This window comes from Triticum urartu, chromosome 7A, assembly GCF_056163025.1.
Source record: "Triticum urartu cultivar PI428250 chromosome 7A, HENAU_Tu73, whole genome shotgun sequence".
Taxonomy (NCBI): Eukaryota; Viridiplantae; Streptophyta; class Magnoliopsida; order Poales; family Poaceae; genus Triticum; species Triticum urartu.
In genome coordinates, this window is record NC_141879.1 from 16,655,997 (window position 1) to 16,681,661 (window position 25,665).

Sequence of the window (25,665 nt, forward strand, 5' to 3'; positions counted from 1 at the left end):
ACTTGGCAGAAATCTAATACACTGAGTAAGAAGGACCGGAGGGAGTAGCATCCTCACACGGAGACCAAACCGCCCGCGCCCTATTGCAGTCTAGTAGGCTATGCATCCACGAATACACTGTTGCGTTACACAAAGAGCATACCGCGGACGTCGACATACACCGGCGAACACATTCCCCACCTGTCTGTAGTGAAGAGCATGCGAGGCGGCACACAAAGATGCTTAATTTTGGTGGCAGTCGAACCTTCATAGTTTCCTCCAGCTTTGTTCTTGTGCAACAAAGCTTCTGTGTCGCCATTTAGCCAGCTCTCTCGCCTCTTTTTTGTATCAATTAAGAGCCTGTACGCAGATCGTATAGAAAACACACCCGTCCTCTCATACTGCCAAGCCCAGAAGTCCATCTGATCAGTGTGACTTAGGGGAATCTGTCTGACCACTTCGATATCCATAGGCAGAAGAAGCTGCTCCAGAACTTGCATGTTCCAAGATTTTGTAACCGGGGGAATCGGCTCTGAAACAGGTAATGGAGGATTATCCGAAAGCACGACCAAAGGGCGTAGATAGTGATCCCTTGGTACCCAGTTATCGTTCCATATGTTTGTGTCCTTCCCATCTCCTATGCGCTTGATCATTCCCGAGCAAAGAACATCCCTTCCTTCACAAATCAATCTCCATATTTGTGATGGACGATTATCCACATCAGCTGTAAGAACATCCTTGCACTAGTGCAGAACCAGGCAATAGCACCGGTTCGTAAGGCCCTTAGTGCCGATTACATAACCGACACTAAAGTGTGGTCACTAAAGGCCCCCCCCCCCCTTTAGTACCGGTTCAGCACGAACCGGTGCTAAAGGGCAACCACGTGGCACGAGCCAGCTCCGGGGGCCGGGAGCCCTTTAGTACCGGTCGGTAACACCAACCGGTACTAAAATGTTTGGGGGGTTTTTGGTTTTACGATTTCTTTTTCATTTAATTGTGTTTTTCATTTTAATTCTTTTTCGTTTGCTGGTATTTTACGATACTACACATTGTACACGTTATGCATATATATATATATATATATATATATATATATATATATATATATCATCAATGTCTCACAAACCACCATATTAATTCACACATACACACATGTATAGCTATATACAATTTCTCCTATATAGGCATGTTGCCTTCGGAGCCAGTGGCATTAGCCTATATTGGTGCCTTCGGAGCATGTTGACTTGGTCGATGGGGGCGGTAGCGGGTAATAGTATTCTCCCTTCGGATTTATGACATGGTCGAGCAAAAATCCCGCTATTTCCTCTTGAAGTGCTTCTACGCGCTCCGTTTCTAGGAGCTTGTCCCGCACCTTTGTGAACTGTTAAGAAGAAGATCAATATGCATGTGTATTAGTTGTGTGACTAGATATCGATAATGGTGTAAAAATTGTGAATAGTGTTCTGACAAGCGTACCCATTCCTGTCTTTGAGATCTGCTCCTTTCGGACGCCATCATGCGAATGTTCTCGCAAATGCAGAATGCACACAGATCAGTCCCCTGCGCCTGCTTCAGGGCCTTTACGAGAATGGAATTTGATCAGATAATAATTAATCAAGTATGATAATTAAAGAGATGGCAGCTAGCTAGCTAGCTAGTACTACTTAATTACTTACCTTGGGTCGAAACCATTTCAGCTTTTTTTTTCCATTCGCCTTTCGTGACGCTGATGAACCTTGCCCAAGCCTTGCCCGCCGACAAAGAAAATGAATAAAGGGGCTATTAATTAAATAGTTCATATCATGAAATAACGAACTAAATAGGCCGAGATATATAGTTAATAATGATTGAAATTACCTGTTGACTATCCCAAACAAGATGTTATAGTCACTTTCTTTTTTAAGTAGTGAGTCCAGTATTTCAACTGTTCCGTCGTCAACTTTAATGATACACAAGATCCAGTGAAATCTGCATGCACACACGTTTGCATGTCTTAATTAAGCGGGCATATGTAAGCAAAAACATGTAGCTAGCTAGTAGGCAAAAACAAAGAATTTGTAGTACAAGACAGTGTGACTCACTGGAAGTTGTAAGGAAATAGTATATCTTCATTGTATTTGAGGCGCTTCAAGAACTCTAGCATGCTGTCCTCTACATGCTTTTCATGATATAAATCTATTTTCCATGTGTATTCATTAACGGTGTTTGGGTCAATGAACCCAATGCCATAGCGTCCACCTTTTCTCATTTCATACATCTTCATCCTGCATAATACCACAGAAAAGAATATAGTGAGGATAATATTACAGGTAATGATTGATCAAAAGGATCACTACAGCTAGCTTGAGAGACTTAAATTACAGAAAGAAATCACTTACAGACAATAGCAACTGACGATAGATTTGTCGAGTGCGTCTTGATTGTATAACTGAAACAGTTCAGAATACTCAACGGCCACAGCTTTCTCATGGTAGTAATGATCATTCTTGACATACACCATGAGGGAATCTCGATCGGATCTCTTGGTAATGTCCATGTACCATTGATGCAATTCATACATTCTCGTTGGGAGCTTCTTGACATCTTCTGGCTTGACCAAAGGTTGGCCCCGGACATATTTCCGTTTTATTTCCTCCTCTGTAATCACAGGCATGTCCTCGATCTCGAGGAGTTGTCCAACAGTGATCTTGAGTTCTTCAGCCTGCATTATATGCTCCTGGGTTATTACCACATCGCCCACCTCGGAAACATAAACGGTTTGCCCACAATAATATTGGGCGTGCGTACTGTCATGTGTTGTTGGCGGCACAACAAGCGGTTCGATCGATTGCGCCTTCTGTTCTCCCAACTGGGTAACGGTTTTCCCGCATTTTTTGACAGCTGCTTGTTGTTTGCTCGAGCTCGAGCTCGCCTCCTTCTGTAGACGTTTTCGATTTAACATCCTGTTGTGGCGCTCATAGTCTGTGTCAACAGGCTTAGGAGCTGGTGGTTGAGCCATACGAATGAAGTGGTCAACTACTTCCACAGGCACTTTCTCCCTTGGCGGCGGTGGCGGTTTCGGTCTAAAATGGGCGTCGACTTCTGCCCGCACTATGGCATCGGTTTGCTCCTTGGTCCTGTCGTAAGCCCTCTCAGGAAGAGGAGTTTTAAGGTTTGGACCATATTTATATCGCTTGCCTCCGCCTGTACTTCCTGTACTATGACCTCGACTCGTACCGCTACGCACCATAGCTGTGGGTGTCTCTTCTGCGATTGCTGAGGCGGCAGAGATGGCTGACGGGGCTGAGTTGGACGAGGAGGAGTGGCCTGGGGTTGTGCCGGACCTGGAGGAGGAGTGGACGTCTGACGCTGTGTCAGACTTGGAGGAGGAGTGGCCTGACACTTTGCCGGACTTGGAGGAGGAGGAGGAGTGGCCTCACGCGTTGGTGGACTTGGAGGAGCTGGAGTCTGCTGAATCGGTGGCGGACTTCGACAAGGAGTCGGGTGACGCGGTGTCGGTGGCCTTCGAAAGATGATGCAATCCTTTCTCCATAGGATCATACGATGTTTGGCCTCTCCGAGTGTGTGCTCCTCGTCACCTCCAGGAATGTCAAGCTCTAGCCTCGAATATTGGTCCACCACCTCATCAACCAAGACACGAGCATAGCCTGCTGGAATCGGGTTGCAACGGAAGGTTGCATCGGGGGAATTTGTATAAGCAACGCCGTCCGCCACCTTCAAGGATATGTTCTTAATTTTGAAGTGTAGCTCGCAGTTAGTGTTATCCGTGATGTCATCCACGGGGTATCTATCCAGCATTGCGTCAAACGGGGCGGAACCCACACTGCTTCTCGGCATGGATGGGGTGGTGGTATCCAATGCTGGATCATCCGCTAGCTGCTGCAGCTGCTGAGACCCCCTTTGCTGGCTAAGTGAGTCGATCTGCTCCTGTTGCCGCTGGAATTTGACTGCCAAGTCCGCGTGCGCTGATTCTAGGCCTTGAAGGCGTTCATAGTCCAGCCTCCTCTTCTCCTCCTCCATCTTCCTCTGCTTCTCCTCCGCAATCTTCCTTCTCGCACGGGTTCGGTAGTCGGCGTTCCAGTCCGAAAACCCCTCATACCACGGAATAGCGCCCTTGCCTCGTGTTCTTCCCGGGTGTTCAGGATTTCCCAGGGCACGCGTAAGCTCGTCGTTCTCTCTGTTGGGCTGGAACACCCCCGTTCGAGCCTCTTCTATTGCAACAAGTATATTATCGCTGGCTCCGTTCAGACATGCCTTCGTCGAAACTGTGCCCGTCTTCGGGTCCAACTCCCCCCATGCGCATAGAACCAAGTCCTGCACCTGGGGGGGCAGCTCTTAGTAACCGGAGTGACACCTGCATCCTCCATCTCTTTCTCAGACTTATCCCACTTAGGCATTGCCACCACGTAGCCACCTGGCCCCAGCTTATGGAACTTATCCTTTTTTGGGCATTCTTCTTATTTATTCTCGACCGTTCCTTAGCTAATTCTGAATCCTTGAATTTCATGAAATCGTCCCAATGAGCACTTTGATTCTCTAGTGTTCCCTCGAATACTGGAGTCTTCCTTCCATCCTTGATGTACTTGTCCCATACTCTGTTCTTGTGGTTCTTGAATGCAACCGCCATCTTCCTAAGAGCGGCGTCCTTGACTTTCTCCACATCTGCATCTGTGAAATGATCTGGTAGGGTGAAATGTTCCATGAGAGTATCCCAAAGCAGTTTTTTTGTCTGTTGTCGACAAAACTAACATTTGGACGTGGCTTTGCTGGCTCTCTCCATTCTTGAAGGGAGATCAGGAGTAGGTCCTTCACAAGAACTCCGCACTGACGAACGAACTTGTCCGCAATCTTCTTAGGCGCTAATGGTTCGCCATTAGGTCTGATTGCCTCGATATTGTACTTTACGCCCTCCTTCAACTTTTTGTTCGGGCCTCGTTTCGTCCTGTTGTCTGAAGATTTGCTCGATCCGGATGGCTGAAAGAAGAAAGATCGATTCGTTAATATATCTTCAACTCATTTAAAACATGTGATGATCACCAGATTCCTGCTTATATAAATATATATACCTCGCCGGTGTTTGTTGTTTCAGGATCAACATGTTCTTCGTCATCGTCATAATCGTAGTTCATGACTTCATCAATTCGGTTGTCGCGATCGAATATCATATCACCCTCTCCAGTGTTGTTTAGAAATTTGGAGCCGTCATAATATTCTTCATTCTGATCATCATCTGGCCCGCGTATCATATCGAACATGGTATGTTCTCTCTCTCTGTCGGTATTGTCCGCCATAGCTTTTATTTAACTATGCCAAAAGAAATATAAAACAATTTAGTATTCAAATTACATCGTCTCGAATAATAGATATAATCTCGAATACATCGTCTCGAATAATAGATATAATCTCGAATACATCGTCTCGAATAATATATAATATTGAATAGTACATCACTGGCTAGGTAGCTAATTAAAGATCGAATACTACAGAAGAATCTAGGACACTCGCGGTTCCTGCGGCGCGGGCGGTGGACACCCAAAGAGAAGGAACCCTCACAGGATCATAGCTGAAGTGAGATCCCTGAAGAAACTGACAGGTATTGGAGAACCTGCCGCCCTCTAACGCAACCATGTAGCGATGGACGTGCTCGTCCTCCTCCCTGACACGGCGACGTACCACCTCCGGCGGGGCCGGCTCCCTCCGCACCGAAACTTGGCCCACGCGAACGACACCAAACGAGATCAGGGTCGACGACGGGACCTGGGGCCGGGTTCCTCATCAAGCGGCGCGCCCCTCCAGGCAGCAACTCCCAGTGCCAGCCCGGCGAAGCCCAGTCACGGACATGGGTCAGCCGGACGTCGTCGCGGACGGGTCGACGGTGAGGATGCGGGCCGGGCATGTCGAGAACAAATACTAGCTATATGCCCGCAAAAAGTAACATTTTTTAATGATTGGATTTTGATAACTAAAATTTCTAACATTTCTATATAACTAACATTTCTATAACATTTCTAACAATGCTATATATAACTAACATTTCTATAACATTTCTAATATTTCTATAACTTACAAAAAAAGAAAAATTTCTAACTTTTTTATAACTATTTCTATAACAAAAAAACAGAAAAATTTCTAACAATTCTAACTTTTTTATAACTATTTCTATAACTAAAAAACAGAAAAATTTCTAACAATTCTAACTTTTTTATAACTATTTCTATAACTAAAAAACAGAAAAATTTCTAACAATTCTAACATTTCTAACATTTCTAACTATTTTTAAAAAACAGAAAAATTTCTAACAATTTCTAAAAAACAGAAAAATGTGTGTGTGTGTGCGCTCACCGGCCGGCGAGGCGAGAGGCGACGGGGGGCGCGCGGCGACGGGGACGGCGACGGGCGCGGCGACGACGGGGATGACGACGACGGGCCGGGACGAGGCGGGGCGGCGACGACGACGGGGACGGGGACGACGCAGGACGGGCCGGGACGGGGCGGCGGTGACGACGGGGACGACGGGGACGACGCGGGACGGGCCGGGACGGGGCGGCGGTGACGACGGGGACGACGGGGACGGGACGACGGGGTGGTGACGACGGGGACGGGGCGGCGACGGGGGCGGCGACGGGCCGGGGCGGCGACGAGGGATATGGAGACGGCGGGGGCGGCGGGCGACGGTGCAGAGGAGAAGAAGCAGAGGGAGAGATGAGAAACTGACGAAATTTTGAAGTGTTTTCTTATATAGAACCCACCTTTAGTACCGGTTGGAGCCACCAACCGGTACTAAAGGTCTGTTTTGGCTAGCCCAAGCGGCGGGAAGCGACCCCCTTTAGTACCGGTTGGTGGCTCCAACCGGTACTAAAGGCCCCCCCCCTTTAGTATCGGTTGATGCCACGACCCGGTACAAAAGGGTGTGCGCTGCCAGGCGAGGGGCACAAAAGTTTAGTCCCACCTCGCTAGCCGAGGGGCACTCGCACCTGCTTATAAGCCCCGCCGTCGCTGCTGTCTCGAGCTCCTCTCTTAAGCAGGCCTTCTGGGCCTACCTCTTCCGTGATGCCCTGTTGGGCCTACTGGGCTAGCGGGCCTGCATCCTGGCCCTACTTGAATTTGGGTTTCTAGTCGTATGCAGGCTGCTGTGGCCCAGTAGGTGGGTTTTTTTTCTTATTTTTTTTGCTTTATTTATTTTTGTGAATAACTTAACTTTGAAAATAGATTTTTCAGTGATTCTTTTTTCTTATGTTTAATATTAGTGTGTTTTATCATTATATTCAATTTGGTAATGCTTAGGTTATTTAAAAAATGAAATGCCTTTGTAACGGATGAGTTTTCGTCCGAAACCCTGATGCTTCGAAACAGATTGTCCATTTTGTACACGAAGTGCATCCAGTTTTTGCGGTAACCCTCTCTACTTTTTTGCACATGCTATGTGGGTGAAATTATGATACCATGCCAACTTTCAATCTTTTCTGAGTTCATTTGAAATACTTTTCAATTTCAGGGTCATTTAGCTGGAAAAAATCAGTAAATGCATGAAAGAATTTGCTTGCACATAAAATTTCTTCGCGTTTCAAATGCCAAAACACATAACTAGCTACCCTAACTATTACAGAGATTCCCTCCTGGGTGTGAAACACAGAAGAAAGTGATGATAGTGAAGCCGATCACATCCCAGATCTTTGGGTGTGAAACTTTTTCTTCGCGTGTGTCCCTTTGCGCAAGATTGTTGAGATCCACTATTGTCATTCCGTATTGCGGGTCTTCGTTACCCCGCCTCGTGTCATATTGACCCATTTGCACCGAAACAAAGGGACCTTTAAACCACGTCGATAGTCAAGTTCCCATATGTCATGTATATAACCATAATATGTTTCCTTTCCCGTCTTGGTTTCTGCATCAAATCGGACACCACTCTTTTGGTTGGTGCTCTTCTTATCTTGAGCGATCCTGTAAAATGTATTACCATTTATCTCGTACCCTTTGAAAGTCATTATATTAGAAGATGGTAACTGGGACAGCAAGTACAGTTCATCTTCAATAGAGGCGTCATGCATGGTACGTGTCTGCAACCAGCTGGCGAAACTCCTGGTTTGTTCACGTGTAATCCAGTCATCAGACCGCTCCGGGTGTTTGGAGCGTAGCAAATTCTTGTGTTCATCCATATACGGAGCCACCAAGGCGGAATTCTGTAGAACTGTGTAGTGTGCTTCAGTGAGAGAATGTCCGTCCATACATATTATTTGTTCCCCTCCTAGCGTGCCTTTTCCATCCAGTCTGCCCTTATGCCGCGATTCAGGAACACCAATCGGCTTAAGGTCAGGAATAAAGTCAATACAAAACTCAATGACCTCCTCATTTTCATGGCCCTTGGAGATGCTTCCTTCTGGCCTAGCACGGTTATGAACGTATTTCTTTAAGACTCCCATGAACCTCTCAAAGGGGAACATATTGTGTAGAAATACAGGAGCCAAAACATTAATCTCTTCGCATAGGTGAACTAGGACGTGCGTCATGATGTTGAAGAAGGATGGTGGGAACACCAACTCGAAACTGACAAGACATTGCACCAAATCATTCTGTAACCTTGGTATGATTTCTGGATCGATTACCTTCTGAGAGATTGCATTGAGAAATGCACATAGCTTGACAATGGCTAATCGAACATTTTCCGGTAGAAGCCCCCTCAATGCAACCGGAAGCAGTTGCGTCATAATCACGTGGCAGTCATGAGACTTTAGGTTCTGGAACTTTTTCTCTGCCATGTTTATTATTCCCTTTATATTCGACGAGAAGCCAGACGGTACCTTAATACTGAGCAGGCATTCAAAGAAGATTTCCTTCTGTTCTTTGGTAAGAGCGTAGCTTGCATGACCCTGATGTATGCCGTCTTTTCCGTGCATACGTTGCTGGTCCTCCCGTGCCTCAGGTGTATCTTTTGTCTTCCCATACACACCCAAGAAGCCAAGCAGGGTCACACAAAGATTCTTCATCACGTGCATCACGTCGATTGCGGAGCGGACCTCTAGGTCTTTCCAATAGGGCAGGTCCCAAAATATAGATTTCTTCTTCCACATGGGTGCGCGTCCGTCAGCATCATTCGGAACAGGTTGTCCACCAGGACCCTTTCCAAAGACCACCTTCAAATCCTTGACCATATCATGTACATCAGCACCAGTACGGTGGCGAGGCTTCGTCCGGTGATCCGCCTCACCTTTGAAATGCTTGCCTTTCTTTCTTACGGGATGCCTGCTCGGAAGAAATCGATGATGTCCCAGGTACACATTCTTATTAGCCAAATATATACTGTCGGTATCGTCCAAACAGTGCGTGCATGCGCGGTATCCCTTGTTTGTCTGTCCTGAAAGGTTACTGAGAGCAGGCCAATCATTGATGGTCACGAACAGCAACGCCTTTAGGTCAAATTCTTCCCCCATGTGCTCATCCCACGCACGTACACCTGTTCCATTCCACAGTTGTAAGAATTCTTCAACTAATGGCCTTAGGTACACATCAATGTCGTTGCCGGGTTGCTTAGGGCCTTGGATGAGCACTGGCATCATAATGAACTTCCGCTTCATGCACAACCAAGGAGGAAGGTTATACAAACATAGAGTCACAGGCCAGGTGCTATGGTTGCTGCTTTGCTCCCCAAAAGGATTAATGCCATCTGCGCTTAGACCAAACCATACACTCCTTGCGTCATCTGCAAACTCCTTCCCGTACTTTCTTTCGATTTTTCTCCACTGCGACCCGTCAGCGGGTACTCTCAACTTTCCGTCTTTCTTATGGTCTTCTCTGTGCCATCGCATCGCCTTGGCATGCTCTTTGTTTTGGAACAAACGTTTCAACCGTGGTATTATAGGAGCATACCACATCACCTTGGCAGGAATCTTCTTCCTGGGGCGCTCGCCCTCGACATCACCAGGGTCATCGCGGCTGATCTTATAGCGCAATGCACCGCATACCGGGCAAGCGTTCAAAACCTCGTACTCACCGCGGTAGAGGATGCAATCATTAGGGCATGCATATATCTTCTGCACCTCTAACCCTAGAGGGCAGACAGCCTTCTTTGCTTCGTACGTACTCTCGGGCAATTCGTTGTCCTTTGGAAGCATATCCTTTATCATTACCAGCAACTTTCCAAATCCCTTGTCAGATACACCATTCTCTGCCTTCCATTGCAGCAATTCTAGTGTGGTGCCCAGCTTTTTCTTGTCACCTACGCAATTCGGGTACAACAATTTTTTGTGATCCTCTAACATGCGCTTCAACTTCTTCTTCTCCAAATCACTTGCGCAGTTTCTCTTTGCATCGGCAATGGCCCGACCTAGATCATCAACGGGCTCATCTGATGCCTCTTCTTCAGCTTCTTCCCGCATTGCCGGCTCAGCTTCTTCCCGCATTACCGGCTCATCTTCATCCCCCATTGTTGTATCATCGTATTCAGGGAACCCATGGCCAGGATAGCTGTCGTCGTCCTCTTCTTCTTCATTGTCTTCCATCATAACCCCTCTTTCTCCGTGCTTGGTCCAAACATTATAGTGGGGCATGAAACCGGACTTAAACAGGTGGACGTCAATGGTTCTTGACGAAGAGTAACTGTGACCATTCTTACATCCAACACATGGACAAGGCATAAAACCATCCGCCCGCTTGTTTGCCTCAGCCGCAAGCAGAAAAGTATGCACGCCCTCAACGAACTCGGGAGAGCATCGGTCATCGTACATCCATTGCCGGCTCATCTTCATTACACAACACCGAATAGACCAAATTAATACAAGTTCATACATAAAGTTCATACAACACTTAAATGCAACAAACAAATAACTCTCTAGCTAAAGCATTTAAATGCAACAACAAATGCGATCAAGATCGCAACTAAGGTAACAATTGATCCAACAGCATAATGATACCAAGCCTCACTATCGATGGCATATTTTCTAATCTTTCTAATCTTCAAGCGCATTTTCTCCATCTTAATCTTGTGATCATCGACGACATCGGCAACATGCAACTCCAATTCCATCTTCTCCCCCTCAATTCTTTTCAATTTTTCTTTCAAGTACTCGTTTTCTCTTTCAACTAAATTTAACCTCTCGACAATAGCGTCGGTTGGAATTTCCGGTTCACATACCTCCTAGAAAAAATATCTATGTCAACTTGATGGGCATAATTTGTCATAAACACGAAATGCAACTAGTTTTAAAAGAGAATATATATACCACATCCGAATCATAACAAGGACGAGGGCCGACGGGGACGGATATCAAAACCATGGCACTATATGTATAACAAACAACGTACGGGTAAGATAATTATACGAGTAACTATATATCCAAATCACACAAACATCAATTTTTATATAAAATTTCATGAACAAGAGGCTCACCACAAGGTGGTGCCCGCGACGGGACGGTGCGGGCGATCGACGGTGGTTATGACGGAGATTTAGAAGGCACTAAGTAAACCACACCTACATATGCAAACTAAGTGTTATTTTTGACCTCAAATTGCATATAAATCAAATGCTAGCACATATATATATTTCCTCCCAAATTACTAAACTCACAAATTAATCACTATATAAAGCATTGCAAGAGCTAATCTAGCAATGAGAGATGAAAGGACAAAGTTGCTAACCTTTGTGATCATTTGAATGGATGGGGGCCTTCAAATCTTGACAAATTTTGGGCAAAATGTGTGATGAGCTCGAGAGGAAGAGGGGAAGAACAGAGAGGAGAGGGGAAAGGGGAAGAACAGAGCGAGCTCGGGTGGACGAAGGGTTTATGTAGGACGACCTTTAGTACCGGTTCGTACCAAGAACCGGTACTAAAGGGGCTGGAGGGGCCCCAGTCTGACAACATCCTGCCACCACTCTCATTAGTACCGGCTCCTGGCACGAACCGGTGCTAAAGGTTCGCCACGAACCGGTACTAATGAGAGCGGCCCGGCTAGCCGTTGGAACCGGCACTAATGTATACATTAGTGCCGGCTCAAATACAAACCGGCACTAATGTGCTTCACGTTTGCCCTTTTTCTACTAGTGTTGTTAGGGAAATACACAGCTGTAAGAACATCCATATGGTCATGGGCACGTTTCATCTGTAGACACGGGCGACCGGACGGCAGCCGGGACGGGCTCACCGGTGTACCGCACCTTAAGACCGTCCTTCTCAAGATGCTGCGCCACTGCCGCTCGCCATGTCCATAGCACCCGCTGAGGTGAGCTCCTTGCATTCGCGTACGTGCATTAGCAACCAGCACATAATTCCCCCGTCCTTCTCCGAGGCGACACGGGGGAACCCTAGCCGCCCCCGCCGCCGGCCTTCCTCCACCCTCCCCTCCCCCTTGCCGCAGCCGAGAGCCACCGCTGGGCAAAGCCCAGGCAGTGCCGGCGGCGGCGGGGCTTCTCCCCTGGCGCGGCTTCCCTTCCGCCTCGCGGCAGCTTAGTCACTCCCGGTGGGCTTGGTGGCGTGACACTTCGAAGCTCCAGCGGCGGCTCGCTTTGCGGCGGGTTGGAAGACCTGTCCCCGTCTGGTGGTGCCGCCTAGACAGCAGCTGCGGCCTCGGGCTCTTGACCACATATTGGATCTGGGTGGTGTTCGGGTCTGGCCGTGGCTGCTTGTGAGGCGTCATGGCGGCGAGTCTCGCGGCCTCTGGGCATCGTGGAGGTGCTGATGGCGGCGTGTGCACATCCTGGTGGTGGCGGCGGCCGTGCACGGGAGTTGGATTCCTTCGAACAGATCTGGGTGAAAACTTACTTTCGGCTACTGCCAAGGCCGGCGGTGGCGGCGCTATCTGCATCGTTCCCTTCTTGAAAGCATCACCATGGAGAAGTTCAAGGCCACTCTCTGCTACCTCCGGGGGAAACCCTAGATCGGGTGATCAAATGACGGTAGCCCTCTGGTGTCGTTCCCCCCTTGGGGGTGTCACTCTTGGAGGTACACACATGATCGAGGGACCAGAGGACGGATTCTTTGATGAAGTGGTGCGTCATCTCACTCATTGATGGTGGCGGATCTCGGCGGCATGGCGCTATGGTGACTCGGCATCCGATGGCGGAGATAGACTCGCGCAGGGGGGTGACACGGTCTGGCGTCGACGGCAGCTAGACCGGGCAAGGTAGATGCAGCAGTACAACTCTGAAGAAGGATTGGTGGCGGGTGGCTGCGGCGGCCTCATACCAGGCAGGTGTCCTGGTTGAGGAGTGCGCCGGACCGGTGGGTGCCCCATACCCGGCAGTCGTCCTGGATGGGACCTCAGGTCTTAGATGTTAGGTTTGGCTGCGAGGTCTGTTTGGTATTAGGCCCAAACTAACAGCATCCCTTCGTCAACTGGATAGGAGTAGCGATAGATGTTGCCTAGACGGTGGCTTTAGTCTTACTGTTGTTTTACTTTATAAGGTCTTGTGTGAACCATTAATAAAGTGGCTGCATGCATCGTCGAGATGCAGAGGCCGGGGTCTTCCTCCTTTTCTAAAAAAACCACCTTCAGAATTCGAGCACTTAACGAATTTGGCTCTTGCACTAGCCACCATGCCTTTCGAGCCAAAAGGGCCAAGTTGAAAAGCTCCAAGTCTTTGAACTCTAGTCCCCTTTGTACTTTGGCATCATCATAGTGTCCAAAGATACCCAAGCTGTTTTCCATTCTCCTTTTTTACTCGCCCACCAAAATTTCCTTGATGTGATATGTTAACACAAACCTCGACGCAATTTGAAAACTGACATGGAAAAGGTAGGAATTGCTTGTACCATTGACATTATAAGGATTTCCTTGCCACTTCCCGCCAAGCATTTTTCAGTCCAACCTCGGACTCGTTTCCATACACGGTCTTTGAGATATCCAAAGACCCCATTCTTGCACCTGCCAATATTAGAAAGTAAACCGAGGTAGTCTCGGTCTGGACATTTAACCCTGATGATGATGTTTCTCATTCCCTCTGGGCAACCTTTCCCAAGGCGCCAACTAGTACTACAAATATCACACGAAAAATTGGGGGCCCTGTGCAGCCGAACACTGCCCTGTACAGGCCTCATGCTTGCAGTACCACCATCTTACCGCTATTTATTACAGGCTTGGGCCCAGTTCGGAAGAAACGCCAATTGCAGAATGAGGCAAAGCATTTTGCCCGCGTTTCCGGAAAAAAATTGGTTTACCTACAGGAACAAATAGATTGGACAAGCTTTCGCTTGACTAGATTCTTCTTAAAAAATAAGAGATAATAGACATTCCCTTTCAGGGTTAAAAAGAAAGAGATAATAGAGATTCTGCTTAAAAAAGAAGAGATAATAATAGAGATTCTGCTTGACGAGATTCTGTTTTATAAAACTTTTAAAAGAAAGAGACAAGGGAAATAGAGATTCAATTTCAGGGTTAAAAAGTTGCATCAATTCCCGTCCTATCCCAGTTATGTACAGAGGTTTAAGATGTTAACTATGCGTCCTACCAAGTAACACCAAGGGGTTGTTGGCAATAAGCCATGCCCGTGCCCGTCCGGTGGTCACCGGCGTCGGCGCGCCGGGGTCTGGTCCGTGATGGGTACGGGGGTGTGTGCTAGCCTAAGTCCGTGCTCGCGTTCATGGCGTGAAGAAGCTGCATGCACATGGGCTGTTGCGATCTGTTGGAGCTAGCAGCGTGGTGCGCGCGGCCAGAGCGAGCCGCTAGACGTGCGTGCACAGCGGAGGCTCGCGTGGGCGCTAGGTCCAGCAGCTTCAGAATCGGCCATAACGGCGAGCTACATGCATGCATGAGTAGCTGGATAAGGTTAGTTAGCTAGCTTAGTGCATGGGTTAGTGGCCGGTGTGGTGGCCGTGTGGTGTGTGTGCACCTGGGTATAAAAACCCCGCCTGTGTATTGATGTATTGCGCCGTTGTGTTGCCGAGCCACGGTGACGGTATGAGCCGAATCGGGTTATTTTCTCAGTAAAGTAAGGCCGTTCGTGCGGCCGAAGCGTCGTTCGTGTAATTTGTGTCCAGTGTGCTCCTCCTTCCACCTTTATCTGAGCGAGTGAGAGAAGAGATGAGCGGCGAGCTGGTCCGGGGTTTGTGCCAACAGGGGTAAAGGTTAAGTAAGCAAACATGGCATACTAGATCGAACGCAGCCTCCCTCAAAAGAAAAAAGATCAAACACAGCCTGAATCCTAGCATTCCGGAATCTCCACTCACAAGATAATCAGAAATTCAGAATACGACACATGAAGCATCCTGATGCAGGATTATTTTTTTCACCCAGGGAGATCATAATGAGTATTCATTCGTTGATCATCAGGATTACAGTCATTACAGACAGGCAGTTTATGAGAAGAAGAAAAAATCTAGTTCTTGATCCATAAACACCATTATCTTTCAAATACAGAACTGTTTTTCAAAAAGAAGATAAAAGAACCCTGCTGCCCATTACAGACGGTGCCCACATATATAGTTCCTTAATCATCTGACCAAGGAAGTTCATGAAAGAAGAAACTCCAGACGGCAGCTATTGCTCTACTAGAGACCTGGCTTCGATCCACATTACTCCAGCCGGTGCAGCTATTGCTCCAGTCGGTAAAGCTATTACTCCAGTCATTACAGACGGCAACCAACCCTGCTGCCCATTTTCACTTCTGTGGCAGAAAGATAGGCATACAGTAGGATGTGTGTGGGAATTTCATTCAGCTAAGCAGCCAAGATTACATACCAAATTAGTTCCAAAGATCGCAAGACTATTTGAGAAAATTAAATGCCTCCCATTTAAAGGAAGGGCGGTTTGGGTGCACCAGCAAGGCCTCCTTGAACACAGACTCGACAATGGAGGGCCCATGCACTCGGATCTCCTTGAGGTGTAACAGGTGTTCCATGCCGGCTGGTATACTGCCGCCCCACTGGTTCACATTGAGACAGAGTGTTCGTAAATTGGGCACAGCCCCTGCCTCGAACCCCAGGTAAGATGTAATGTCGTTCCAAGAAAGAAGATAAAAGAACTCCAGAACCGGGAATAGTCCTGTGCCCAATATAGCTCTTTCATTGGGTACTGCACCGACTATGAAGAATAGGTGGATGAGGGAGGGGAGTTCTCCAAGAATATGAACCTCCTCAGTTGACGCCTTTTTAACATACAACTCAAGGAAGCGCAGGCAATGGAGACCACTCGTCCATTCTGGAACTCCGCAGAACCGCCAACATGACAATCGAAGTTCCTCCATATATTCAAAAGGATTGGATAATGAGCCCAGCAGCTGGTTATTCTCATGCTCAAAATGTAAGCCAGATATGCTTAGACATTTGAGGTTACGGAGCTTTCCAATGGAGCAAACCAAAGCATCAATTTTTGGCGCCTCCAAATCATAAAGCATTTCCATACACAGTTCCCTCAGATTGGTCAGCTCGCCGATGCCCATAATGAACTTCAGCGAGCTCTTTTCCAGGCCAATACCTTGCAGAGTGCGCAGTGATTTCACATTCCCAATACCTTCAGGCAGGTCGGTATAGTCCGGAAGAACCAGATAGGATAGGCGGGGCAAATATACTATATCTGAGGGGATGCTCTTTTCCAGGCGAAGCCCATGTGATTTCATATTCCTAATACCTTGAGGCAGGTCTGTATAGTCTAGAGGAACCAGATTGGGCCTGGAAAGCAAATGCAAACCTAAGTAGATGCTCTTTACTAGTTCAGAATTTCCTATGCCCATCGTCTCCAAGTAAACAAGCTCACCAAGTTCAGTAGGGAGCACTATCTTCCCACGGAAACCAACTCTAACCATCAGATACCTCAGTTGACACAAATGGCTAATAGCAGTGAGGTCAACTACATCGTCCCAAATTTCAATGCTTAGCACCCTAAGATACTTGAACCACAAAAGAGGGGGTATGCGATCCTTGAACAATATAAATGATCGAACTTGTGATAGGCTAGACGAAATAGCAGTGTCATATGTTGCTCCACAAACAGCCATGGAGCTCAGGGATAACCGGCGAACCTTGTACTTGCAGCCATGCAAGAGTCTTGCCATGTCCTCAAAATTGTATGCCACACTTAAAAAATTATCTTCTATGCATTTGCTTAGGATCAAATCAAGCATCAGATCATGTACTGTGCAGGACAACACCTCTCCGTACTTAGTTTCTGATGGCTGAATCATACTTCTATTGACGAGCTCATTGAAATAACTCCTGCCAACATCCTCCAAATCTAGCCCATGCAAACAGCTGACAAAGCCTTCAGCTATCCATTTCTTAACCAGATCATCTCGCCATATGATGTGGTCCTCGGGATACATACCAAGGTAAAGAAAACATGCCCGGAGATGAAGAGGAAGATGCGTGTAGCTCAGGTTTAATATACTATTCATCTCTTTCAATGAAGGCTTTGTGGCAGATTGGGCACCCAAAGATTTCCTTATGCTCTCCCAGTGTTTCCATGATCTCGCTTGAGTAGCTAATAGGCTAGCTATAGTGATAATTGCAAGCGGCAATCCACCACACTTCTTTAGAATTGCTGATGTGATGTCTTTAAGATGGGGTGGACAAACAACTTCGGGCCCAAATACCCTATTGGAGAATAACATTTTTGAGTTCTCTTCATTGAGAGGCTTCATTGGGTAAATGCACTCACGGTAATTATGAGAGGCCATGCTAGCCACATCTTCCACTCGTGTCGTTACTATGACTCTGCTCCCATTTCCATTTTCTGGGAAGGCACAACTAATAGTTTTCCATGCTGATTGATCCCACAAGTCATCAACAACAATAAGGTACCTATTGAAATGTTTGCACATGTTATATCGTAGGAGAATATGACTGCAAGTTTAATACAGAAACATCATCAATTGAAGTGAACTAGATGTAAGCATATCCGTTGCTCATATAGCTAAATTAGCATAAAAAAAAGGGGCAGCCCGATGCATGTAGCTCCCGCTTGCGCAGTGTTCAGGAAAGGGTCCGACCAGGTCTGTAGTACGCAGCTTTCCCTACTTTTCTGTAAAAGGCTGTTTGCAGGACTTGAACCCGTGATCGTAAAAGGCAGCAGTTTTACCACTGGGAAATTAGCATGATCATATAATATTCAAGCGTGAATAATAATGCCTTGCCGAACATTTGGCCAGTGTATGCCTCTGATTCTTAGAGCATCTCCAGCCGCGCCCCCAACAAGGCCCTCCAGGCGACTTTTCGGCCGCCGGCGTCGAAAAATCGGCCCAGTCGTGCCCCAAGGGCCATTTTCGCCGGCTCGGGCCGAAATTGGCGCCGGCGGACCCAACCCGAACCCGGCGCGCTGGGGGGCGCTCGGGGGCGCCGGGCGAATCGTTTTTGGCGCGAAAGAGCCACGAGCCCTCCTTGCGAGCGACTCGTCTCTCTTCTCGCCGCTTCATCGTCCTCATCGCCTCATTTCCCGCGGCGAATCAATGCCAAAGCTGCCGCGCGCTGCCGCGCCGGTCAGCCTTCTCCATTGATGCCTCATGGGCGGCGCAGTGAAGACCGGACGACGCGCGTCCCCTCGCCCGCCACGCGTACGCGCGGCGCCCCCGCCTATATAAGCTGACCCCCAGCGTGTCGGTGACACGCACAGAGTCTCCACCGCCGACGCGCCATTTCTCCCCCTTCCTCCCTCTCCTCTCGCCGTCTCCAGTTCAAAGCATGGCCGAGCGCTTCCCAGGCGACGGCGCGGCGGCGAACGGATTCGGCCGCTGCCACCTTCACGAGGATGAAGCTCGGCTCCTCTTCGAGGCCGAGTACCCGGTCCTGCCGGACATGCGGGTGCCCGGGGCGTGGAGAATCAGCGCCGGCGGGGTCTCGGTGCCACCACCGCCCACCGGGGCGGCACGGCGTGCGGAGATCGCGCGTATCCGCGCCTCCCTGCCGCGGGCGGCGAGGGAAAGGCCACTGTACGTCCCCGACACCCCGCTCTGGGAGCCATACTCCCGCCGCCGCCACGCCCAGCAGCTCGAGGCCACCAATGGCGTTGTGCCCTCCGGAAGGCTCAACTCCGAGGGGCGACGCCGATGGTGGGGCGTGCCCGGCCGCACGCTGGAGGCCGTCCTCGAGTACATCGAGGGCGGAAACACGCCGAGGCTGGAGTACCCTGCTCCCCCGTCCTTCTCTCGCCGATGTGGGAGCTCGTGGACGCCGAGGTGCATCAAGCCCGGGGCGTCCTCCTCCTCGTCCGGCCGCTCGTCAGGCTCCCCCTGCCTCCACCCCGTCAAGCCGGAGCCCCAGGACACGCCTGTCAGCCGGCGCACCCACAGCTCCGGCGTCCGCATCGGCGACTCCACCCTCGCCTCTGGCCGCCTCGTCCTTGTCGCGCGCAAGCCGGAGCCAGGCCTCCCCGCGGAGTACGAGGAGATAGCCCAGCGCGGCTTCTCCGACGAGGAGGCCCTACAGTAGGCGCGGGACGACTACCTCCGCGACGAGATGGTCCGGCAGCGCCGAGCCCTGGAGGAGATAGCCGCTGGCAAACGTGGGCGTGAGGACGAGCACGGCGTCGTGATCCTCGACAGCGACGACGACGAGCACGCCCCCGGACTGTCCCACCCGCCGTGCCAACCGGGGGAGGGTTGCAGCAGGGATGGCAGCGGCAGCGGAGGCGATGACGACGACGACGGCGGCGGCGATGACGGCGGCGACACGTGGTTCTATAGCCTCCACGGCATGTAGAACTGCAAGGGCGGCGGGCGGTGTGGAGCGGCGAGGGAGACGGCGAGGAGCAGCCTAGTAGCATTTTTTTTTTCTTTCTTGTAAAATATTTCAAATATGAACGAAGTCGCCGAAGTTTGGTTGAATTTGCGCCGTGTTTGTGCCGGAATTTAAATTTTCAAAAAAACGTGGCCTCCGCAACTGAGGGGCATCACGCCCCCAGCACGCGGTTTAGCGCCGGTGCGCCCCCAGGGGCGATTTTTAGCGCCTCCTGAGGAGCCAACAGTTGGAGATGCTCTTAGCCCCCTATCATTTTTCTCCCATGAGACTTTTATTCGGCATCTCTCTTCCTCCTTCCCTACCTATCTGCCTACCCTTTTTTTTTGCGGGCCTATCTACCTATCCGCCTACCTACCTACAAGCCTCTTCTAATATGCATCTTAGCTATTTATTACACTGAATGGAAAAGGTACTCCCTCCGGATAGGTATATTAGTCGGCTCCCCACCATCACATAATCCTAATATATTAGTCGTCTCCCTACTTTATCTCTTGGTAACAGAACCATTCATTAGTCTCCTAATAATCAGCCTCATTCTCCTCTCACGACCTCTCCTAATAATCCTGTGTTCGTTGGCTGCGTGCAGGAGCCGAACCAATGGGGCATCAATTACAGGAGTTTATCACGAGAATTAATCAGCAGATTAACTCCACATGTTGGTCGCACCACTACTGCTCTCACGACTAATAAACCCACCCAGAGGGAGTACAAAACTTCAATAATTTTTTCCAAAGATGTGTTTCTACTGTAATATTTTTCTTTATAATTTTGAATCTCTATCACCAACGTACAAGCAAGAAAACAATCAAACTTCCCACATGCACTGACCAATTAGGTGCCAGCTCAAATTTAAGAGGAGTTGTCAAAGCAGTGACTACCAGAGTTACTACCTTGTCTTGGAGAGATACTCCCTTAGCTCTTCAATGATGTCATCAAGCTCGCGATCGTGAGAAGACTCCATCCGAAGTTTCAGTTGTAGGCGATTGAGAAGCACTCTCGTATCAGGCCTTTGTGAAACTGAAATGAATGCCACAGAATTGAATTGCCCCCTAATCTTGTCATATACCTGTTTGGCAAGTGTAGTTTTACCCAGACCTCCAAAACCCACAATAGACACAACCTTGAGTTTTTTCTGAGTACCCATCAACCAATTGGCAACCTCGTCCCTTGGGCCCTCAATGCCCACAAGGTTGGTTGCCTCCTGGTAGACCGCTGGGAGACGAGGGTCAACAGCCACATGCTCAAAGCTAGGCTTGCAATCATCAATCTTGTAACTCTCACGTCGACCTTTTGCTTCTACCACAAGAGTCCTAAGCTCTTCCATCTGGCTGGAAATTCGATGAAGCTCACACAGCCTCTTCTGAAGTTCAACAGCCTCCCCGATGAAGCTTGCCTCGGCATCCTCACCTCCAAATTGGTGCTTGAAGTCACTAAGGCAATTCTCCATGTCATACGAAATCTCCCTGACATCGTCCCTCCAATTTTTTACCACTGGAGTGAGCTCGTCCATGAGCTCCAACTGCTCAAGGGCAGCGTTTATGGTGCTCAACTCCTTATCAAGGAATGATGCCTGCTTCCTCAACTCTTTGCGCTTATTTTGCTCACCCCTCATGAACGTGGCAAGCTTACCACTAAGGGTGCTCATCACCTCCAGCGCACTCACGGTTGGTGCCTTCCCCTTCTGTTCTAGACTCATTTTACTATCTTCCTGCTCCACCTCCAGCGCAGATAGTTGCAGTTGGGATGGTGTAGCAGGATCGTCCATCAACTTCAATTCATTCGCCAGCTTGGAGACAAAGCTTACCTGCAAGAAAATTGAAAACAAGGTTAGGAGAAATCACTAAATAAATAATGGTCGATTGTATTACTGCTGAGTAATTGTACCTGCCCTTCTGTTGAGGTAGCTACATCACTTGTAATAGACCGGTTTGAAATTTCTGCTTCACCCAATATTCCACGGATGATAAATGATGTAGCAGGCCTATTCCCTGGGTGATAGTTCATGCATTTTATCCCTATCTCAGCACATACTTTTACTTGTTCCTGGGTTGTATGGCGCTTTGTTATCCTTAATGAGTCGGTCCACCTTTTAAGTACCTGTCCATTTGAAAAGCATGCGAGTTACAAAAAATGCATCATGCATTTTAGAATAAAAAGAGAGAACACACGGAGCCGTAGTGATTTATGAATGGAGACCAAATGCAAGGATATCTACATTCTCACTTGATGAATTTTTAGTGTAATTAATATTTCAATGCACATAATGACTATAGAAACTGGAACCACATTTATTTTATTTTTGTTTCTGGAAAGTCGGTACAAATACAATTCAAATCTTTCCGTTTGCAAATTCTACTGTTAATGACATTTCAGTTCAATAACATTATGGTTTGTGCTAAACATGTTGTCTACAGTGTTTTTCTTGGAACCTCATATATAATAATATAATTACCTCCTGGACACTGTAGCACTCCTTGTGACCCATAAGGATCTCCATGATTATAACACCTAAACTATATATGTCTGTCTTGAAGGTTATTTCTCCGCTAATTAAGAATTCTGGTGCCATATATCCCCTGCACACAATTTGGTGTAGTTTGTTCGATTAGTGAATAAAGTGTATGCAAAAAAAATTTGAAGATGATTGACAGAAATACTAAGTTTTAATGAGAGTTGCTAGCCTACATTGTCCCAAGCTTGTGATCAGTAATAGCCCAACTATGGCTTCCACTTAAGCATCGTGATAGACCGAAATCCGCAATTCTCGGCACCATGTTACCATCCAATAGTACATTTTGAGGTTTGAGATCCATGTGAATAATGCGCTGTTGGTGAAGATAATGTACGCCCTCACAGATCCCCTTGATTATTTGGTAACGTGTGGTCCACTGAGGTCGACAAGATGCATCTGCTAAGAGTATACAATATAAAAAATACTTAGTACTATATGCGGTGGAATAAGCAGTCCAATGAAACAAAAAGGGGCCTTCGTGAATGATTGCCCGATTTCGAAAGTTAATAAATATGCTAACAAGTTCAAAGGAATTCTCGAAACACCCATCTCATTGTCAAAACGTGGGTGTGACAATTGGGGGGGTGGGGGGGGGGGGGGGGGGGATAACTGGCACTTCATTTCGAAAATGAGATACTCTGATTTTTTTGGATGCTCGATTAAGCTCTATCCACAACAGAAAAATATACTTTGTTAGTGTGGTCTTCTCTCTGAGGCAAGAAGGATGAGAAATCACAATATGCCCAAACCGAAGTGTGCATGTTATGCAGCTGTATAAGAACAGAGCTGAAAACTACCATTTAGTGTGCAAAAGGAATTAACAAAGCTCAGAAGATTGGCAAACAATAAATACTCTGGACTGCAGCTGGTATACATTTGCTGCTACTATAGTAGAAATGCAAGGAAAGCTATAAGGCTAATCTGATTTTACCAGAGAGATAGTCAGCAAGGCACCCTTTGGGCATGTACTCGAAGCAGAGTAACCTATGCCGCAGATCTGCCAAGACACGCTTCCCGTCGTATGGCATTAGCACTTGCTGCGTCTGAGAGCAGTACCCGAGAAATCGCACGGTATTTTTGTGCTTGACCCCCGCGAGACAGGTGACCTCGCTCTCGAAATTCTTGTCCAGGATCTCGTACCTCTCGAAGAGCTGCTTCACGGCAACAGTGCGACCACTTGGAAGCACTCCCTGGAGCTCACATAGAATCAGTGTCAGCTAGATTGTCTCTGGTTAATTTAGTTCAGCCTTCAGGGTCTGCTTGCTTACCTTGTAAACAGCTCCAAACCCGCCCCTGCCAATTTCGTTATCTTCAGAGAAGTTTCCTGTGATGGACCTGAGCAACGAGAAAGGTAGATCGATTGGATCTGCGGTTTCTTCGAGCAACACTTTCTCCAGAGCAGCAAGTTGGCTGCTTTGGCCGTCCTCCATCATCTCGGTTGTAAGTTCTCCTGAAGCAAATAAGAAGAAATGGCTATTTTTGCAGAAAAAATTTACTAGTATATCTATCTGAACTCTGAAGTCGACTTTGATCTAAATATTCTGAAAGAGAGGACGGACTTGTTCTTTAGATTATATATAGCAACAAGAAAAGAGAATCTGTGTGAAACAAATTCCAGAAGTGATAATGATACATCTATCTGATGAAGTCTGAAAGAGACGTCGATGAAAAAAGTCTGAATCTGAAACAAACCGACGGACCTTTGTTCTCCATTACTATAGTATAGCAACCCAAAAAAGTATTGAAGAAAAGGGGATCCCCTGATTAGATTAGATCTACGGAGGATACGGATCTAGCACTAACCAACCAAAAACTAGGGGACGAGTCCCCATTTATCACCACCTTCTTGGATTGGCATACGGTACCTTCTCTGCCAGGGAAGCGGCGCCGGGGCCCGGAGGTCAAGCGTCAAAGGATGGCTGAGGTCGGGCCCGGGGCTCGCCGGAGAAGATGTTGCAGAGAAGGGTGGGGGTGGGTGCAGGCGGCTGGAGAAGCAGCTGACGGCAAGTGTGGAGGTGGAGACACCACCACGAATCTGCTATCTAGACGGCGGAGGGGAAGAAGGCTGCTTGGGTTTTTTAGACCACTCAAATGAGTCCAGTTGTAACGAGTTGATATTTTCAATGAACCTGCACTCTGGTCGCCTAGAAAATTCCTCCATCCAGCCGGTCCTCACTGGTGCCGTGTTCCTGGTATGGGCCGTGAGGGAGGGAGGGGGAAGCAGCCAGACACCACGAAAACTCCATGCCAAGGTTTTGGTTACCGAATGGGGCATTTTTACCGAGGGGGACCGGTAAATGTGGTTACCACGGTTACCATGAAATTTTAAGAAAATTTCGAACGGATTTCGAATGAAATTTATAATTGAATTTTGGATTTCAAATTATTTCGAAATAGATATAGATAGCACTTGAACTTATATTTATCATATAAGAGCTACTAGCTTAGTGGAACGTTGTCTACGCGCATGCTGTGAGGTGCTGCCACACTTTACTATACATTGAGCGTTTGAATTCAAAAAATCGAATTTTATTTGCTGGAAATGTCCATTTACCGAGGGGGATTGAAATATGCGGTAACCATGGTAAATCTCGAAATTTCGAGCGGTAACTAAAACCCATGCTCACCCGATTTCTTCAAGTCTTGACACTGATTCTGGTTTTTTGGAATTTGTCCTACCAAAAGATCAGGACTATCCCCATCCATCCACCCCGCTGGTTTTGGATAGGAATTCAGAGGACCAATTCCACTGCAAAGGTCTCTTTCTTGCTACCCTCAATTTGCAGCTATCTAATAAATGCATACTTACTCGCCCTGCATGGTATCTTCATCCTAGTCAAGTTGTTCTGTTTTCTCGATCCCTACTAATTTCGCAGAACGGATCATGCTCATGACGACCTATCTGGATAGTTAATTTTCTTTAATATAAAAAGGCTGTTTACCCAAAGTGTACCAAATTAAAGGTGGATTAAAAAAAGTCTAGCGATCGGTAAACTTTCGATTTGATAACCGGCTAGGTAATCGAATGATCGAGTGTGATTGACTAGAGGGAGGTGAATAGGAAATCTAAAACACTCCAAAAAAAGTTATGACCTTAGAGGTGATAGATCAACAAGAAGGTAACAACAAGAAGAAGCTTAACAACTGTCTAACCGGGCGAAACAGAGCACAGGACTTGGGATTCCTTTGACACTCTTCTGATTGATTTGGTTGGCACAACTTGACATATATATTTACATTCTCAGGCCAACTCTAGCCAATCCTCTATCCGGCATTAGAGGAGTAAAATTTTGTTTTTACTCCTATATGCCGCACCTAGCCGATCCCCTAAGCCGAATAGAGGAGGATACCTTTCACTCCCTCGCCGAAAATTCCCTGCAACCCGACTAAATATACACGGTGCTTGCTTGGCCGAGTAAGAGTTGCGCGCCCCTTTCTCCTGCCCTCGTGGCTCCGCCATTCCCGCCGCTGCCGCTCACACGCACCGCCATCGCCACCGATGACCGGCCCCGTTGC

The 25,665-nt window shown here is 47.8% G+C and overlaps 2 protein-coding genes across 4 annotated transcripts; both read right to left on the reverse strand.

The window, feature by feature from the left end:
- Nucleotides 1–125: 125 nt before the first annotated feature.
- LOC147957001 (uncharacterized) lies at nucleotides 126–14,778 on the reverse strand. The gene is made up of 5 exons (XM_087531540.1): nucleotides 11,614–14,778; nucleotides 11,363–11,446; nucleotides 11,196–11,253; nucleotides 8,436–11,110; nucleotides 126–722 (listed from the first exon to the last, which is right to left on the reverse strand). Exons 4-5 carry the CDS (start codon nucleotides 10,770–10,772, stop codon nucleotides 126–128), a joined length of 2,934 nt encoding a protein of 977 aa, XP_087387666.1. The 5' UTR covers nucleotides 10,773–11,110; nucleotides 11,196–11,253; nucleotides 11,363–11,446; nucleotides 11,614–14,778.
- A 425-nt stretch (nucleotides 14,779–15,203) lies between these two features.
- Nucleotides 15,204–24,319, reverse strand: LOC125521380 (disease resistance protein RGA5-like). Of its 3 annotated transcripts, none has more exons than XM_087537998.1 (8): nucleotides 23,953–24,319; nucleotides 23,418–23,599; nucleotides 23,081–23,339; nucleotides 22,323–22,548; nucleotides 22,090–22,213; nucleotides 21,522–21,734; nucleotides 20,528–21,441; nucleotides 15,204–17,705 (listed from the first exon to the last, which is right to left on the reverse strand). In XM_087537998.1, exons 2-8 carry the CDS (start codon nucleotides 23,580–23,582, stop codon nucleotides 15,674–15,676), a joined length of 3,933 nt encoding a protein of 1,310 aa, XP_087394124.1. In that variant the 5' UTR covers nucleotides 23,583–23,599; nucleotides 23,953–24,319; the 3' UTR covers nucleotides 15,204–15,673. The 3 variants fall into 3 exon arrangements, with proteins under 3 accessions (XP_087394124.1, XP_087394123.1, XP_087394125.1); XM_087537997.1 differs by having other exon boundaries at nucleotides 24,015–24,318; XM_087537999.1 differs by having other exon boundaries at nucleotides 15,221–17,705; nucleotides 22,323–22,545; nucleotides 24,015–24,317.
- Between the last annotated feature and the right edge of the window lie 1,346 nt (nucleotides 24,320–25,665).

Coding starts and splice junctions, on each gene's coding strand:
- LOC147957001 (XM_087531540.1), bottom strand. CDS start 10,772: ATGAACTTTATGTATGAACTTGTATTAATTTGGTCTATTCGGTGTTGT. Junction 723..8,435: donor AGATTAATGTTTTGGCTCCT/GTATTTCTACAC, acceptor GTTCTGCACTAG/TGCAAGGATGTTCTTACAGC.
- LOC125521380 (XM_087537998.1), bottom strand. CDS start 23,582: ATGATGGAGGACGGCCAAAGCAGCCAACTTGCTGCTCTGGAGAAAGTG. Junction 21,735..22,089: donor AGTGCTACAGTGTCCAGGAG/GTAATTATATTA, acceptor TCAAATGGACAG/GTACTTAAAAGGTGGACCGA. Junction 21,442..21,521: donor CTACCTCAACAGAAGGGCAG/GTACAATTACTC, acceptor ATTTTCTTGCAG/GTAAGCTTTGTCTCCAAGCT.